This window comes from Chlamydomonas reinhardtii, chromosome 13, assembly GCF_000002595.2.
Source record: "Chlamydomonas reinhardtii strain CC-503 cw92 mt+ chromosome 13, whole genome shotgun sequence".
Lineage (NCBI taxonomy): Eukaryota > Viridiplantae > Chlorophyta > Chlorophyceae > Chlamydomonadales > Chlamydomonadaceae > Chlamydomonas > Chlamydomonas reinhardtii.
This window is the reverse complement of record NC_057016.1, coordinates 1,129,420-1,147,476: the sequence shown is the minus strand read 5'-3', so window position 1 is coordinate 1,147,476 and position 18,057 is coordinate 1,129,420. Positions and strand designations below refer to the sequence as shown.

The following is an 18,057-nucleotide window of genomic DNA, read 5'->3' as shown; positions in this document are numbered from 1 at the left end:
TGGGCACCCAGAGAACCGGCCAAGTGCCGCATGCAAACCAGCACCGAGTCACAGGAGTCAAGACCAGGCACTGCCCCCTCGATTTTACAAATTGCTTATGTATATATGCCATAACTTCATCTTCTTATCTCAAACAAGTGAGAAAAAGGCTTGACCTACCTCCGCTTCTTCCGCTCTTCGTGTTCGCTACCGCTGTCTGCGTTCCCAATTTCCGCTGCGCAGAACTGCGATATATCTCTGCAACAATGCTATTTGTTTACTTCCGGAATTAAGAGCTCGTTTGGCGGCATGGGAACTTGCTGAACCCTTTCTTAAACGGGCACGCAGCATGGCGGAGCAGGCGTGTTCAGACGTCAAGGACAGTCGTAGATACAGGGCCTGTGTAACAGCGAGTCCACCTACTCGGCATGCCATGACACTGAGGCTGGCACAATTGGCGCTAGCTACGCTCGGCGTGCTTCTGCTTGTGTTGGCGCCCATGCCCGCGCTCTCATCAGTTGCTGACGGGAATTCGCTGGGCGACATGGCGGCGGGCTGCGGGGCACTACCTTGGGCAGGCGGTGTGGACCCGTGCGACGACGGCGCGTTTGGCAACACGAGCACCTTCGCGTACGTCGATTGCGACAACTTCAACGTCGTCACCCTTGATTTGAGTGGCCAGATGCTGACTGGATGCCAGTTCCCATCCACCTGGAGTAAGTTATGCGGGGAACACTTGGGGGAGGGGCAAGGCAGAAGTCACCTATAGGCTACAGACGCCCGGACGGTGCAACCCCACCTCGCTGCTTCCGTCTTCAATATCCCGCTGCAAAGGGAAGTTGTCAACCCCGCTTTGTGTACACCGCCCTGAGGTTCTCGTGCTGCGCGCCCCCAGGCACTTCCCCCGGGCTGTCGTTCCTGAAGACGGTTCGCGTCAACAACGCCACGGGCCTAGCGCTAACGCAGGATGTGGCCCTGCCCAGCATTGAAACTCTGGAGTTCATTGGCGCACAAGGAATAGGTGAGACCTCGCGGGGCGGGATATAGGAAGAAATATCAGTTCGCGCATGGCTGTGTGTGCCAGTGGGCCGACATGCTGAAGGGCGGGCAGGGATGGCCCGGTGTGGTATGGTACACGCGCCATGAGTAGGCTCAAAGGTGGGAAAGGGAGGCTGCTTTCACCTTTCCCAGGACGCACAAGAGACACAAGGGGGGTTCCAGGCATGAGTACAAAGGCAATGGCGGTGACGAAAGGAGGTGGAGGTTGAGGTGGTCCTCTGGTCAGCGCAGCCAATCACGCATGTGTCCTACAACTCGTGCACCGTTCGCCGAGTGCTGCACGCGGTTGTGGTTTTCAGCACCCCTTTTCCCCCTGTGCCCTCAATTCCTGGCTTCCGCGTGCAGCCCCTAGCGCCTTCGTCAACCTGGCGGCCATGACTGGTCTGAAGACGCTGCGAGTGATAGACTACCCGTTCTTTGGTGCGGACGACAAGGAGGATTGGCAGGAGGATTGGGAGAACATGGGATGGCGGTGTGCACAGGCATGACGCGGAGTGCCAGGCCGGGGCCGCGTGTTGCACGTCCTGGGCTGGTATACAATTATCTTCCTCGTTGTCAGCGATCCCCGGGGGCTTGCATCGGGTGTCCAGCTGCTGTTGGGTGTCGCCCTGACGTCCTGACGCGCCCACCTAATCACCCAAACTTGCTCAGGGCCGATTCCTTCGGGCCTCGGCGCGCTGGTCCAGCTGACGGAGGTGCGGCTCAGCGGCACGAATCTGGCCGGGCCGATCCCCAGCGACTTTGCCAGCCTCACCAACCTGGCCATCCTGTAAGTCGCGGCAGCTGGGTGGGCGCGCATGGGCAGCGGGGGCTGGCGTTGCCCACGAGGAGAGGCGCTTAATTCCTGGCCCACATGCCTGGCCTTCATGCCTGGCCCATATGCCTGACCCACATGGCGAACCCACATGGCTGACCCACATTGCACAACGCGCCCTTGTGGCTGCAGGGACTTGAGCTACAGCCCAGGCATGTGCGGCCCCGTGCCGACCGGCCTGGCGGCCTGCACGCTGCTCGACACCAATGGCACATACATAGGTGAGCAGTGACATGGTTGCGACCTCAGCGTTGGGGCCCGCGTCGGCATCGGCGTTGGGGCACGCCGCCGTCGATCGGTGTGCGGCGGCAGGCTGTTGGCGAAAGGGGTGGAAGTGCATGGAGTCTGATCCCGTGTGGTGTTTCAGCCTAACCGCTGCTGCCGGTGTGCATGGTCGCCTGCTCTCGTCGCCCACCCTGCAGATCAATACTGCCCCACCGGAGGCAACCGGAACATACGGAAGCCTGGCGGCGCACGCCACGGCATGCGGCGGTGGCGGCGCGTCATCGCCCCCTCCACCCAGCCCAGCCCCCCCGTCGCCGCCTCCTCCTAGCCCGGAGCCCCCCAGCCCAGCCCCCCCGTCCCCGCCTCCTCCTAGCCCGGAGCCCCCCAGCCCAGCCCCCCCGTCCCCGCCTCCTCCTAGCCCGGAGCCCCCCAGCCCAGCCCCCCCGTCCCCGTCTCCTCCTAGCCCGGAGCCCCCCAGCCCAACCCCCCCGTCCCCGCCTCCTCCTAGCCCGGAGCCTCCCAGCCCCTCTCCCGCTGCCTCCCCCCCGCCACCCAGTCCGGAACCTCCCAGTCCCGCACCCTCCACACCTCCACCCAGCCCGGAGCCTCCTAGCCCCGCACCCTCCACACCTCCACCCAGCCCGGACCCCCCCAGCCCCTCACCCACTGCCTCCCCCCCGCCTCCCAGCCCGGACCCTCCCAGCCCTGCGCCCTCCTCAGCCCCGCCCAGCCCGGAGCCTTCCAGCCCCTCTCCCCCCGCCTCCCCCCCGCCTCCCAGCCCCACGCCCTCCCCTGCCCCGCCTAGCCCCACGCCATCACCTCCGCCCAGCCCCACGCCCTCCCCTCCCCCGCCCCACCCGCCCAGCCCCTCGCCGCCGCCCGCGCTGCCCTGGGAGCGGCAGCTTGACACCCTGCCGGAGCGGCCGCTGCAGCGCGCCGGCCGCCCGCTGACGGTGCTGCTGCGCACCCACCGCGCCTTCAACGTCTCCACCAACCAGGCCTGGAGGGCGGCGCTGTTGCCGCCCGGCGCCAGCGCGGCGCCGGTGCCCGCAGGCGAGCTGTCGCCGTGGCGCTACTACAACAACGAGTACCAGTGGCGGGCTGTGGTGCCCAGCAGCCAGCTGCAGAGGGCCGGCAACTACACGCTGTACGTGTACGCAACCATCGCTGGGACCGCCGCCACGCTCAACGTCTCGCGCAACGGCAGCCTGGTCGCCATCTGGCCCGGCCCGCCCGCCGCCGGCGGCAGCACGCTGTCGCTCACGTCGCTCGCGCCCGGCAACACCACCGCCGTCGGCGACGCGCTGGCGGTGGACGTGCGCCTGGTGGACGCCTTTGGCAACCCCGCCGTGGCCGCCGCCAACGTCACGCGTGGCGCTGTCCGGCCCCGCCTCACGCCGCACTGTGGCGCCCGGCGCCAACTTCACCAGCCTGGGCGGCGGCGCCTTCCGCTACGTGCACACACTGGAGGCTCAGGAGCTGCTGACGGCGGTACTCCACGTGTCGGGCGCGGCCGCCGCCACCGTGACCGTCGCCGTGGCCGCCGTGTCGCCGGCGGCCGTCGCGTACGGCGCCTCCATCGGCGCCGCCACCGTACAGCTGTACGGCGCCGGCAGCAGCACCAGTAGCAACAGCAGCAGTGGCGTGTCGCTGGCGCCGGGGCTGCTGCTGACCGGCCTGTCCGAGGTGTCCAACCGCCTGGCGCTGCCGGTGGTGCGCCCCTCTGGCGTGGCCTTTGGCGGCAACCCGGGCCTGCTCGCCGTCGTGTCGCTGGTGGGGCCACGGCCCGGCAGCGGCGGTGCGGCGGTTGTGACCACAACCACCTTCAACGGCAGCTGGTCGTACGGCAACCGCTCCTACGTGGCATTCTTCAGGGCGCCGTCGCCGGGCCTGTACGACGTGACCGTGTCGCTGACGCACCCCGCCATGTCCGCCGCAACGGTGAGCTTGATTGTCGAGCTGTGGTCTGTGGCTGCCCCGACTCCTGACTAAGCTTGTCATCACCAGCCACAAAGCGGCTTGCATTGCTGCATATCCTGCCGCATGCCAAACGCACAACATTGTTTCCCTTGTGCTCATTGCGCTACCCTCGCCAACGCACGCGCTCGCGCGCCCGCAGGCCTCGGTAGCGGTGGTGTTCAACGCCACGCAGCCGCCGCTGGCGGTCACCGGCTCGCTGACGCTGTCGGTTCTCAACGCCAGCCGCGTCGGCGACTGGGCCTACCTCACCGCCGCCCTCAATGACGTGGCGGGCCGCCCCGCGCTGTCCACCTCGGGCGTCGCGCTCACGGCGCGCGGCAGCGCCAGCGGCTCACTGGACCTGGCGCTGACGCCCGCAGGCAGCGCCTGGCGCGCACGGTAGGGGCTGGGCGCGTGTAGGGGCTTGGGGTCTCGGGCTGGGCTAAGGCTGTGGTATGGTCTGGTGGTTGCTTGGTCCCTAGGAGAAGTGGTTGTGGGTGTGTGCGGCAACGTGTGCCGGTACGGACTTATTGCCCCCCTTGCAGATACAACTTCACGCAGCAGGAGTCGGTGGCGTTCACACTGACAGTGGCTGGCGCCGTGGCCGGCACCGCCGCCGTGTCCGTGCTGGGCGTGGCGCCCTCCTACCTGTCCCTGCCGGCCTCGCTGGCGGGGGCGCGAATGATCAACGTGCTCAGCGCCTCAGCCGCCCCCGCCTCCTCCTCCTCCACCTCCTCTTCCAGCAACACCAGCAGCAGTGGCCTGCTGGGCACGGACGTGACCACGGGGCTGACGTCAGCGGCGATTGCCACCGGCGCGGCGCTGGTGGTGCCGCTGGCGCAGGCGGTGTCGGTGGAGGTGCCCGTGCTGACGGCGCTGGGTGGCCGCTGGCTGAGTGACCCCGGGCTGTCGGTGGTGCTGTCGCTGGTGCCCTCGGCGCTGCTGGAAGACGTGTCCAGCACCTACGCCGCAGCGCTGCAGGTGCGGGAGGCGGGAAGAGCGAGGGAGGTCCTGATTCCGGTTTTTGTGATGGCTGGGAGGGATGCCTGTCGATGGCGTTGCGTAGGAACCGGGCAGGCGAAGAAAGGCTTAGAGCGAGTACCTTGGGCATGTGCGCGCTGAGCCGAACCTGTGGTCCTGAATCGTGTTCGGTGGCTGTGCCGTGTATTGCTTGTTTGCGGTCCGCAGGGCAGCCTGCGCCGCCTGCTGCGCGCGGCGGGCGAGCTTGACGCGGCCGCCTGGGAGCGCGGCGACGACGAGGAGGCCGGTGCGAGCGACCTGCGGCGGCGCGGCCTGCAGTCGGGCGGTGGCGCCACCTACTACGACGTGTCGGCCTGGAACTCCAGCGCCGCGTCCTTTTACGGCAGCGTGTACAGCCACGCGTATGACTACCCCACCTACACCGGTGCGTGCCGGCAGCTAGCAAATGAGGAATGCCACTTCGCTACAAACATTGTCATGCAAAAGCGGTCACGTGCTTGCAGCTCTCTATATGACCATCTCAACCCCATGCACCATTGCCGAATTCCTCACCTGCGCAGGCGAGTTTGCGGCCGACAACGCGGCGGGCGCCGGAGTGGACCTGGGAGCCTACGCCTGGGACCCGGCCTCCGAGCCGCGCGACCCATGGCCGGTGGCCGCGGCCGGCGGCGCCGCCCCCGCGCCGCCCCTGAACGCCGACTCGCCCGAGGCCGTGTCAGCCATCCAGGACCAGCTGGCGGCCACGCCCGGCGTGCTCACCTTCAAGGGTGCGCGCGGCTTCTTGGGCTCTGTACCTCGGCTGCCTGCTCGGCTGCGGCTGGGCCGCAGCGTGGTGCCACCGTATTGGGATTTCAGAAAGAGGGCGGGTAGCCAGCTCTAGCTGGCGCTTTCGCTGATGCCATGCGCTCACACACACGCACACGCACGCTTGCCGCCCTCCTCCGCCTGCAGGCAACTTCTCTACCTTCAAGTCTGCCTACCTGCTGTCGCTGTGGCTGCCCGCCTCCGACACCTACACCGCGCTGCTGTCGGTGCGCCACCCCGCCGCGGCCGGCTCGCTGCGCCTCAGCCGCTTCCTGCTCACCGGCATGGACATGTCCGCCCTGGCCTCCGCGGGTGAGCTGCGCCAGCCCCTCTGCCAGCCCCTGCCACCCCCGCCGATCCGCCTGTACACATCCGTGTCCGGTCACACCTCCTCCCTGCCGAACGCACATACCGCACCTGCATCCTGCGCACTAACAGAAGCATGTACCTGACACCAGTCTTGCTCCGGCTCGTGCTCTCATAACAATCACGATCCTTTTTACCAACCACGCTCGCAGCCAACGCCAGCCAGTGGGACCCGGCGGTGAACCCGCTGGTGACGCTCAATGTGGAGTACCCCGGCCTGGCCTCGGCCGCCGCCTACCCCGGCGGCGTCACGGCGCTGCTGGCGGACGTGCGGCAGCTGCTGGCGGGCCGCGCCGGCCTGGCCTCGCGCGACAACCTGGTGGTGTGGAGCCTGGGCGCGGGCGCGGCCGGCACCGGCGTCAAGCTGGTCATGCAGGTGAGCGGCCGGCTCGGCAGGGTCCCCAGGCGAGAAGCATATTGCTGGTAGTTCCGAGTTCCCACAGTCAGGTTGGAGGAGGAGGTTGTGTGTGTGTGCTGTGCTGGGAGCAGCGGAGCGTGCGCGGTAGAGGAGCATGCGGCACTGAGCTGACCTGTTCACTGCCGTATGCCGCCGCTCCCGCCTCCCCCCGCACTCTCGCAGATCTGGTTTGACTCCAACTGGGCCAGCGTGAGCAGCGGCTTCGCGGCCATGTCGGCGCTCCAGTTCTTCTACCTGCGCCTCACCTCACTGCCCGGCCCCCTGCTTACCGACACGGCCGCCTACCCAGCGCTGCCGGCCACAAGCGTGGCCGCCAGCAACGTGTCGCTCAGCGAGCCCTTCGCCTCCCTGCTGCTCGGCTCTTCGGATGCCGTGAACGCTGACGGCAGCACCGCCGGCGCCGCGGCGCCGCTGACCATCCTGCCCATCAGTCTGAGTGACGCGAGCACGGTCACGACCGCAAGCGTGCTGGCGGCGGCGGCGGCCTCCGGCGACCCCGCCCTGGCGGCGCCGCCGGTTTTGACGCTGGTCGGCGAGCCGTACGTCGAGGTGGTGGAGGGCGGCAGCTTTGCGGATCCCGGCGCCTACATGTACGACCCACTCGACGGTTTCAGCGCCGCCGCCGGCGTGCGCGTGACGGTGCGGCTGTGCAGCCGCCCGTCGGACGTGGCGTCGCTCATGTACGCCCTCAACGCCGCCGCAGCCGCCGCCAGCGCCACTGCTGGCGCCAGCGGAAATGCCACCACTGCCGCCGCCGTCTCCGTGGCCGCGGTTGCTGAGGCAGCGGCTCCGCCTCCGGCCGTCTTCTCCTGCCTCTCCAGCCCGGCGCTCTCGGCCGCAGCCAACGCCAACAGCTCGGCCAACGCGACTGCCACTAGCGGCTCGCTGACAGTTTTTGCGAGCGGTTTTACGTTGGACGCGTCAACCGCCAACGCCGCTTCGCAGATGTACCTGCTGTCGTACAGCGCCGTCAACTCCCGCGGTGCCGCCGCCGTGCCGCGGCATCGTGCGCTGGTGGTGCGATCTCGCTGCAACGCCGCTGCCGGCGAGTTCTGGTGCCCTGCCTTGGGCGCCTGCTCCGTCGGCCGCGTCTGCAGCCCCAGCCTTGCCACCCTGGCCTTCGCCCTGGCCGCCGTGTCCTCCTCCACCTCTGCCTCCACCACCTCCTCCATCGACGCCGCGGCCGCGGCGGCCGCCGCCGGCACCGCCGCCTCCGGTGGCTCGGCGCCGCTGGCGGTTCTGTCCACGCCCGACGGCGGTGTGGCGGTGGTGGGCGCGGACGGCTCCACGGTCTTCCTGGACCCGCTTGCCTACACCCGCACCTCCTTCGCCTCCGCGGACGCGCTCGTGGCCTTCGCCACCGACCCCAGCAACTACGGCGTGCTGGGCAACCTGCTGCTGTCCGCCACCGACCTCAGCGGCGGCGCCGCCGCCGCCGCCACCGCCGCCACTGCCGCCGCCGCCGGCTTCGTGTCTGCCGACCAGCCTACCTACAGCCGTGACACACTGCCGCCCGTGATCTCGCTGCTGGGCTCGGGGATGCCGGCGCTCACGGCGGATGGCTCCGCGGTGATGGTGGACACGGTGGAGGTCGGGACCGCTTGGGCCGACCCCGGCGCCGTGGCGCGCGACGCCACCGACGGCGACCTGACGGCGCTGCTGCAGACCTACGGCGCCGGCGCCGTGGACACCAGCCGCCCCACGCCGCCGGGCGCGGGCTTCTCGTTCCTGGTCGAGTACGCCGTCAGCGACCTGAGCGGCAACGCAGCGGAGCCCGCGCACCGCCTGATCGTGGTGGCCTGCCCCGCCGGCCAGACTGCCTGCACGGACGCGGGCGGCCTGCCCGCCTGCGCCACGCCCGACGGCATCTGCGGCGGCGACGCCATCGCGCCCGCCGACGGCATCACCGGTGCCACTGCCGACACCACGGACGCCGCTGCCGCCACTGCCGCCGCATCGAGCTCCACCACGAACAACATGACGGCGACGACGCTGCTGACGTCGGCGTCCCTGGCGCCGCCCTCGCTGCGCCTGATCGGCAAGGCCGAGGTGACGGTGACGCAGGGCTCCAGCTTCGAGCGCTGCGCCGCCTCGCTGCTGCCCGCCACCGCCACCTGCGACGCCGGCGCCGCTGCCTGGGACGTGCGCGACGGCTCCCTGGACCTGCGCGTGACGGTGTGCGGCACGCCGCTGCGCGCCTCGCGCCCCGGCCAGGTGCTGCTGCCGCTGGCGCTGGCCTGCAGCGCCTCCACCGCCACCCCCGGCACCTACACGCTGACCTACGCCGTGGCCAACAGCGCCGGCCTGACCGCCTACGCCAGCCGGCGCCTGACAGTGCTGCCCGCCTGCCCGCCTGGCGAGCGCGTGTGCTCCGGCGGCGGCGCCACCGGCACCCCCGTGGTCTGCTCCACCGGCGGCGGCACCTGTGCTGGCGACCTGCTGGAGGGCACCTCGGCCCTGGCAGCCAACTTCTCTCTGTCCCTGGCCTCGGCCTCCGACGCCGCATCGCCCGCCGCGCCCACGCTGCAGCTGCTCACCGGCGCGGCGGCGCCCGCGCTGGTGACGCTGCGCCGCGGCCGGCCCTACGCGCCCTGCGCGGCCGGCACCGACCTGTCCATGCCTTCCACGCAGCCCTGCGAGCCCGGCGCCATCGCCTGGACCACCGCGGCCGCCGCCACGGACGGCGCCTCCAACTTCACCACCGCCGCCAACCTGACCGACCGCGTGGTTGTGTGTCCGCCGCTGGCCTGCCTGCGAGCGCTGGCCGCCGCCTCCTCCTCCAACACCACCTTCGCGGCGCTGTCTGCCAACGCCACCGGCTGCTCCGCCGACCTGCTGCGCCGCCACACGCTGGCCGCCAAAGGGCTGGCGGGCTGCGGCATCAACACGCTCGCGCCGCCCGGCGCAGTCTTCTACATCGACTACTGGGTGTGGGACGACAGCCGGCCGCCGCTGAATGCCACCGCGCGCCGCACCCTGGTCATCACCGAGCCCTGCCCCGAGCCGGCCGCGCCCAACTTCTGCTCCGACGGCGACGGCGGCTTCCTGTGCTCGCCCACGCCCTGCGGCGACGCCACCGCCGTCTTCCTGCCGCCCCGCACCGACGGCCCCGCCATCGCGCTGCTGCCCTCCGGCGGCAGCGGCGACGCCACCGCGGCGGCCGCTGGCGGCGGCGGCGGCAGCATCGTGTACGTGGAGTTCGGCACAGTGCCGCCCGTGTACCTTGGCCCCTGCGCCTCCGGGAATGACACGCGCGGCTGCGGCGCCACCGCCTCCGGCTACTCGCTGCCCCTGGCACCCGGCGGCGCCGTGACTGCCGCCGACCTCACGCCTTACCTGTCCGTGCTAGCCACCACGCCCTGCCCCGCCTCCGCCTCTGCCACCGAACCCTGCCTGGCCTGCAGCCTGGAGGCGCTGGCGGTGGCGGGCGCCTGCCTGCCCGGCGTCTACACCTTCCGCTACACCGTGTCGGACGAGCAGGGCCGCGTCGCCGCCGCCGACCGCACCGTAGTGGTGTACCAGCGCGCGCGCGTGGACGCCGTCATGGCACTGCTGCCCAGCGGCCTGACCGACCCCACCGCCGCCGGCCAGCTGCTGACCCACCTGCGCAACACCTCCCACACCGACTACGCCGCCGCGCTCGCCAACGTGACCGCGCGCCTGACGCGCGCGGGCCTGGCCGTGCGCGCGTCCGACGTGGACATCACGGCCGCCTCCGTTGAGCCCGCCTCGCCGCCGCCCACGGTGGCAGCGCCGGCCAGCCTGGTCGTGTCGGTTGCGGTTACGCTGTACAACCCGCCGGCGCTGCACCGCGGCGCGCAGGGCGTGGCGGAGCTGGCGGCGGCGGCGGGCAGCGCCAGCGGCACGCTGGCAGGCCGCCGCCGGCGTGACTTGCTGGGTCTGCTGCCGGACGGCGATGCGGCGGGCGACGACGACAGCGTGGAATGGGAGGGTGGATTCATGGACGGAATCGAGATCCCTGTGGACGTGTCGGACGTGATGGCGGAGGTTTGGCGCGGCCTGGCGGTGCAGCGGCTTCGCGAGCTCCGCACCCAGTCACGGCCACTGCGCGCCCTCCTGGCTCTGACCACGTCGGGGCCCACCACCTCCTCCCCCAGCGCCTTCGCAACCCAGCAGCTGCAGCAGCAGGACGAGGGCCGGCGGCTGCTGCGCCTGGAGCTCAGCGAGACCGGCCTGACCGCCGGCGTGGCCGGGCCCGAGCTGGTGCTGCTGCCGTCAGGCGACTACGAGGCCGAGCAGGAGCAGGGGCGGGAGGACGAGGCGGAGCAGGAGGCCGCCGGCCGCGACGCCTCCGAGCGCCTGCTGGCCCGCACTGCCCGCATGCTGCTGCAAGCCAACAGCACCACCTCCACCAACACAGCCACGACCTCCAACTCCTCCGCCATCACCGCCAACCTGCTGTCCGCGATGGCGGCCGCGGTGACGCTGTCGCTCAACGCCACCTCCTCCAGCGCCTCCATGCCGGCCTCGCCCGACATGCTCGCCGGCTACGCCGTCGCCGCCGCCTCGCTCGCCTCCGCGCTGGCCGCCTCGCTCACCGACGTGTCCAGCCAATTGGCGGCGCTGCCCTCCGCCATCAACACCACCTTTGGCGACGCCGCCGCCGCCTTTGAGGAGGAGCTGGCGGCGCGCGCGCAGGCGGCGCTGGCGGCGCTGCTGGGCGACAGCGGCGCCGCTACCAACGCCAGCCTGGTGGGTGCGGCGGAGGTGGAGCGGCTGCTGGACCTGCAGCTGGCGGCGGCGGCGGCGGCGAGCGCGGCCATCGGCGAGCTGGGCGCTACCATGACGCAGCTGGCGGCGGACACGCGCTCGCAGACGGACCGCGCGCTGTACGTGGCGGCGGCGGTGGCGGCGCAGCTGGCCATGGCGGAGGAGGGCGACGCGGCGGACGAGCTGGCGCTCATGGGCGCCGGCTGCTACCGCCTGCAGCAGGAAGGCTTCCGCACCTCCTTCACCGTCTCCCGCTTCGGCGGTGCCAGCACCGGCTCTAGCAGCAGCAGCGGCCGGCGGCTGTTGGCCTCCTCCGGCTCCTTCGGCTCCTCCAGTGCTGCCACTGCCGGCGCGGGCGGCAGCAGCAGCGGCGTCGTTGCATGGCTGGGCTACTACCTCACCGGCGGCTCCGCCGCCGCCGCCTCCTCGGCGCTGCTGGCCGGCCTGTACGGCGGCGGCAACCTGGACTTTGGCGCCAGCCTCAGCTCCGCCGGCGCCCGCCCCCGCCACCTGGGCTCCGGCGCCGACAACCGCGTGGTGGGCGGCCTGATGCTGCACACCACCCGCCGCGTGCTGCCCGTGCTCGTGCTGGGCGGCGACGGCGGCAGCGGAGCGGGTGTGGCAGCCGGCGGCGGCGCCTCAGGCCGCTGCAGCGGCAGCAGCAGGAGCAGCGAGTTCGCGGAGCTGGACGCCTCCTGCCACCTGTACGAGCTGGCGTACCTGCGCCAGAACGGCAATAGCAGCGCCGGCAACGCCAGCGCCTCCGACGGCAGTAGTAGCAGCAGCAGCGGCAGTAGCGCCGCCACCACGGGCCTGGACTCGGGCGCGCTGGCGGCGCTCCGGCGTCTGTTCGGCTCCGCCAACAACTCGGTGGCGCCCTACGGCGTGGACCCCGTGTTCCTGCGCGCCTCGCCGCTGTACCGCGCCGACCTGGCAGCCAAGCAGGACTGGTACTACAACACCTCCGACCCCGGCCAGACCTCGGCCACCGGCGCGCCCTACGGCTTCCACGCGCGCGACCTGGCCGGCCGCCCCGCCGGCTTCCCGGTGCTGCTGGAGTCGGGCCTGGGCGCGGGCCGCGCCGCCGCGCTGCTGCGCTACCTGGCCGACGGCAACTACCTGGACCGGCGGCAGACGCAGGCCATGACGGCGGAGCTGCTGGTCTATAACCCGGGGCTGCACGCCTTTGCCTTCTACCGCGGCGAGTTCGACTGGACGCCCTCCGGCGCCATCGCCGGCCGGCTGTCCGCTGTCGGCTTCCCAGCCATGCCCTACGTGCGCCCCGGCGGCAGCCTGGCGCAGGCCATGCCGCAGGTGTTCGCCAAGGAGCTACTGGCGCTGTGGCTGCTCACCGGCTTCTTCATCGTGGTCACGGCCGTGGGCCTGGTTTCGGCGGCGCTGCGCGCCCGCCGCCACGCCACCGCCGCCGCCGCGGCGGCGGATGAGGCGCTGATCGCCGAGGCGGAGGCGCTGGGCCTGCCGAAGCCCGCCGCTGGCGACTTCCACGGCCTGCAGCAGGCGCCCGGCGCCGCCAAGGGCGGCCGGGCGCTGAAGCCGTCCATGACCACGGTGCGCCGCGTGCTGGTCAAGGGCGGCGCGGGCGGCATGACCATGAAGATGAGCCCGCACCAGCGCATGCTGCGCGACGAGGAGAGCGCCGAGCGCGAGGAGCGGCTGGAGGCCAGCGGCGCCGCCGGGCTGTCGCTGCGCCGCGCCATCTTCCGCGAGTTCGTGCGCCACGACGGCGGCCTGCTGTTCGACGTGGCCGTGTGCCTGCTGCTGCTGGTCGCCGCCGCCTACTGGACGGCGGTGGTGGACAACCACCTGGCCCTGTACGACGCCCAGGCCTACTACAACATCTACGACGCGCAGGGCTCCGCCGCAGCCAACTGGCTGCTGCCGGTGCGCGCGCGCAACGCCACCCTCCTGCCCGCGCCCCTGGCCGCTGCTACCGCCTCCAACTCCTCCTCCAACGGCACTGATGCCAGTGCTGACGGCAGCGATGCCGCGGCGGCAACGCTGAGCGGCAACGCCGCGCTGCTGCTGACGCAGCTGGGCCTCACGGCGCCCGACACCGCCGGCGACCCCGGCCGCTGGATGCTGCCGGCCGCTGACCCGGTGGCGGCGGGCGGCACCGACGAGTGGGACGCGTTCAACCAGGTGATCAACAACGCACACGAGCTGGTTGACCTGTGGACCGGGTACGGCATCATCCAGGCCGTCGTCATCATCTTCCTCATCGCCAAGTGAGTAATGTGTGTGTGTGTGTGTGTGTGTGTGTGTGTGTGTGTGTGGTAAAACAACAAACGGAACAAAGTGTGTGTGCGCGCGCGCGCGTGCCGGTCACCCCGGCAGCTGCACTGCGCAGGAGGCGGGACCAGAGTTGCCCTATTTCCTACGCAGCCGCACTGACGCACCACGCACGAATTCACTGACCTCGCTGACCTGCGACCTCGGCTGCCCACGCACTTCAACGCACACCGCAGGCTGGTTGGCGTCCTCGAGTTCCAGGCCCGGCTGGGCATCATCTGCCGCTCGCTCATGACCATGGCCAACCCCATCGCGCACCTGGTGATCGTGCTGTCGGTGGTGGTGGTCATGCTGGCCGCCGCCTCCAACCTGGTCATGGGCACACGCGTGCCGGCCTTCTCCACCCTCACCGGCGCGCTGACCGACACCTTTGCCCTCATCGTGGGCGTGGGCATGCTGGACCTGTCCTACCTATCCGACCCCTCGCTGCAGCTGAGCGCCGTGGAGCGCAGCGCCGCCGGCCTCATCCTGGCCTTCCAGGTGCTGCTGCTCATGTTCGTGCTGGTGTCCTTCTTCTTCGCGCTCATGGGCCACATCTTCATGAAGCAGAAGCACAGCATCGACTGGCAGGCCGCGCCCGGCGTGGGCGCCGACCTGGTTAACGTGGTGTTCCCGGACATGGCGCGCAAGCTGATGGACATGATGCCAGGCGCCAAGGAGCGGCGACGGCGGCGCGCCGCCGCCGCAGCCCTGGCCGCCGCCGCCGCGCGCGCCAAGCGCGCCGCCGCGCGGCCCGCCGCCGACGCCGGCGCGGCCGCGGCGTCCATCAGCGCGGAGAGCGAGGACGCCGAGGCGGCGGCGGCTGCCGCCGCCGCCGGCGCGGGCTGCTGCGCGCCCGGCTGCAACGACCTGGCGGCGCCGCCCAACCGGGGGCTGCTGCGCACCCTGGCCGCCGGCGGCATTGATGAGCTCATGTGCGCCGCCGACCTGCCCAAGACCTGGAACGGCCGCGTGCGCGCCACGCGCGTGGAGGGCGGCCGCCGCCTGCTGGACAAGGCCACCATGCGCGGCCTGATGCTGCAGGCCGCCTCCGCCAGCAACAAGTACCGCCTGCCCCCCGGCAAGGTCATGAGCGAGGACGGCGCCGGCGGCGGCGACGGCGCCGAGCATGACCCCGCCGAGCTGCTGAGCGTGGAGCAGCGCGGCCAGGCGCTGCTGGCGGCGCGGCGCGTGATGGAGCGCGTGGGGCGCACCTACGGCTCCCAGACGCCCGAGTTTCAGGCGCTGGAGCGCGCGGCCGCGGAGGAGGCGGCGCGGCGCCGCCGTGACGAGCGGCTGCTGGACGGCGCCGACGCACTCATGCGCGGCGCCTGCGGCGCCGACGACGACGAGGAGGGCGGCGGCGGCACGCCGGGCGAAGCGGCTTCGCCGCGCGGCCCGCTGCACCACAGCCTGAGCACCGAGATCGCCATCCACCTGTCCATCTACGACGCGCTGAACGCGGCGGTGGACAGCATCGTGCGCTGGCAGAGCGGCGTGCACCGCTGGCAGCTGCGCACCTGGAAGCAGATGGCCTCCGCCTACCTGTTCAACCAGCAGCTCATGGCGGGGCTGGGCGTGGCGCCGGGCCCGGCCTTCGTGGAGCGACCCGCCGCACTGCAGGACGAGAGCGGCGGCCCGGCGCCGGCGGCCCGCACTGGCTCGGCCAGCAACATGGGCGCTGAGGCCGCCGCCGCCGCAGCCGCTGCGGCCGCGGAAGGCAGCTTCTCGGTGTTGCCGCCGTGGCTGCGCGTGAACTCGCCGGCCGCGGCCGGCCCGCCCAAGCGCGCGTCGTTTGTGGAGCACGCCAGCGGCGTGCTGTCGCCCTCGCAGCTGTCCATGACGGAGGCGGCCCACCGCGCCCGCAGCACCACCGGCCCGGGTGGCTCGCACCTGGGCCCCAGCCCGCACCCCTACGCGCACCCGCACAACGCCGTGGCGCCCGCCTTCATGCCCGCTGGCGCCGGCCCGCACGCCGCCACGGTCGCCGTGGCGCCTGCGCAGCAGCAGCAGCAGCAGCAGCAGCACGGCGCCGCGGCGCAGGAGGGCGGCCGCTGGGCCAGCTCCTCGCCGCACCCCTACGCGCACCCGCCGCCGCTGCCTCTGGGTGGCGGCTACACCATGTCGCCGCCTGGCAGCGCCGGCACGGGCGCCGGCACGGCTCGGCACATGCCGCTGCTGCTGGAGGAGAACAGCCAGAGCAGCTGGGGCGCCACATCACCAAGCACCGTGGCGCCGCCGCAGCCGGAGGAGCAGCTGGGCGAGGCGGAGATGGCGGCGGTCATGGCGGCGTGGGCCACACCGCTGGCGGCACCGCTGGCGGCGCCGTGGCGGCCGCTGTCCACGGTCGCGTTCTCGCAGACGGCGGCCACGGCGGCCGCGGCGGCGGCGGTGGTGGTGGCGGCGAAGGACCAGCCGCCGGCGCCGCAGCCCATGACCTGGGCAGCACCGGCGCCCGGCCGCAGCAGCCAGTCGGGTGTGGCGCCGACAAGCGCCGACGGCGCGGTCGTGGGCATGTCGCCGCCGCCGCGCCGCCCGAGCACCACTGGCGGCGTGCGCACCAGCGGCAGCGGCAGCGCCGGCGGCAGCAGCCGCGGCAGCGGCGACGCCGACCGCACCACCGGTCAGCCCACCGCCGGCGGCGTGCGCAACACCCCGGTTTTCACGGGCAGCGTGACGATGCCCCCCATCCGCGGCGGCGCCGCAGTGGCTGCCGGCGCCGGCGTCGGCGGCAACGCCAGCGGATGGCTGCGCGACCGGCCGTCGCCGCTGCGTGACACGCAGTCAGCTGATGTGCAGGCGGTGCTGGCGGCAGCCGCGCGCCGCATGCCGGCGCCGCCGCCTGCGGGCCCGGCCCGCGGAGCGCGCGGCTACAGCTATAGCCACGCCATCACGCCGGTGCCCGAGGAGCGGGTCGGCCTGGCCGCTGCTGGCAGTCCTGGTGGTGGCGCTGGTGCCGCTGGGCCCCTCGGCGACACCGCTGAGGTGGCCAAGCTGCGCACCGCCTCCGAGTTCATCCCGCGCAGCGGCGGCAGCATCGGCGGCGGCGGTGCCGGCGGCGCCTTCGCCGGCATGAAGGAGCGGCTGGTGGGGCTGATGCGGGGTCGCAGCCAGCTGGCCAGCCGCGACGGCAGCGCCAGCGGAGCCGACGCAAGCAGCGCCGGCAACTCGCCGACGGGCATGGCGCGGCGTCAGGGCAGCGCGGGCGGGGCGGCGGCCGGCGGCGCCGGCCGCGTCAGTGCCGGCGGCAGTGCCGCCGACCGCAACATGGTCTACAACATGGCGTACACGCTGCCGCGGCAAAACGCTGAGGGCACCGACGCTTCGGCGTCGGAGGCCGAGGGCGGGCCGCAGTAAGGCGCGATGCGACTGGAGGAGTGCGGGCGTTTTGCAAGCGCCGGGTTGTTGATAGTAGAGGCAGGCGCGTGCGAAAGCTGTCCCTCCCTGCACAGCCGGGGTGAAGGGGCTGGCGAAGCCGATGCCGATGCCGCGCTGCCGCATTTTATGGTCTGTTGGTGATGGCATGAGAGCTGCGGAGTGGCGTTGGCGGCGAGGGAGGTGGAAGGCGAATTAGAGTCAAGAGTTGAGACAAGTGACATACGGTTGCAACGACGGGGCCTGTACAGACAAGTGTGTGCCGTGGCGGCCGTGAGTTGTGTGTGAGCAATAACCTATATCCGATAACGGAGACCGGCAGGCATTTGGGGGCGCTGGAACATGCGCGCGGACCCCATCCACCGCTGTCTCAAGCTTGTGTGTGTGGCGTTGGCGTGTGACCTGTGTTTGCACGGTCAGGGCGATAGTAGCAAGGACATAGCAAACACCAGCGCTTGCGCCATTTCTTTACCGTTTTTTACCGTCTTGTGACTCGTGGACATACCGCACACCATCGCTCGTCGTGATGATGCCCATGCAATGCCATGGATCTATGGCGTTAAAGGTGCCGTTGGTCGCACCAGGTTTTTATCGCGTTCGGTGAGGATGAGGAAATTGCACTCGTGGCGGGGTGCTGTGGTGGCGGCACGGCGGCGGGTGGCTTGGCGCAATTGCGTAACGCGGATGCGCGTGCGCGCGCGCCAGCAAGCAAGCAGTATTAATGTGTTTGCACCGTGTATTAATGTGTTTGCACCGTGGTCCGCATGTGGCAGTGCGTACAGACTGGGTGGTCCCAGCAGGTAGGAAGTATTGAGTTGTGAGGAGCGCGGCTTTGGCAGCTGAAATGATGGCTGCCCCGTGCCTCTGACCCGCCCGCCCAAGCATTATTGCGCTGTCAAGCAAACAATAAAGTACCCGTACACGGGCTGACTTGATGATGGGATCGGTGCGGGGTCTTCTCTGTGTGTGCTGCGGTAGCGCATTACGGACTCATATGAGCCTTGTAACGCACTAATCACGATTTCTGCCCCGTACACACGCTCCGACTGACGCGGCT

The 18,057-nt window shown here is 71.1% G+C and overlaps 1 protein-coding gene across 1 annotated transcript; it reads left to right on the top strand.

Annotated features, from left to right (window-relative positions):
- The first annotated feature begins 111 nt into the window (after positions 1 to 111).
- On the top strand, positions 112 to 18,019 carry CHLRE_13g569550v5 (uncharacterized protein). The gene is made up of 16 exons (XM_043069349.1): positions 112 to 695; positions 875 to 1,000; positions 1,384 to 1,458; positions 1,690 to 1,807; positions 1,985 to 2,073; positions 2,275 to 2,404; positions 2,943 to 3,486; positions 3,554 to 4,018; positions 4,197 to 4,435; positions 4,582 to 5,017; positions 5,225 to 5,441; positions 5,578 to 5,784; positions 5,969 to 6,133; positions 6,340 to 6,563; positions 6,768 to 13,582; positions 13,823 to 18,019. The coding sequence occupies exons 1-16, from the start codon at positions 479 to 481 to the stop codon at positions 16,980 to 16,982; spliced, it is 13,227 nt and encodes a 4,408-aa protein (XP_042917324.1). The 5' UTR covers positions 112 to 478; the 3' UTR covers positions 16,983 to 18,019.
- The last annotated feature ends 38 nt before the right edge of the window (positions 18,020 to 18,057 follow it).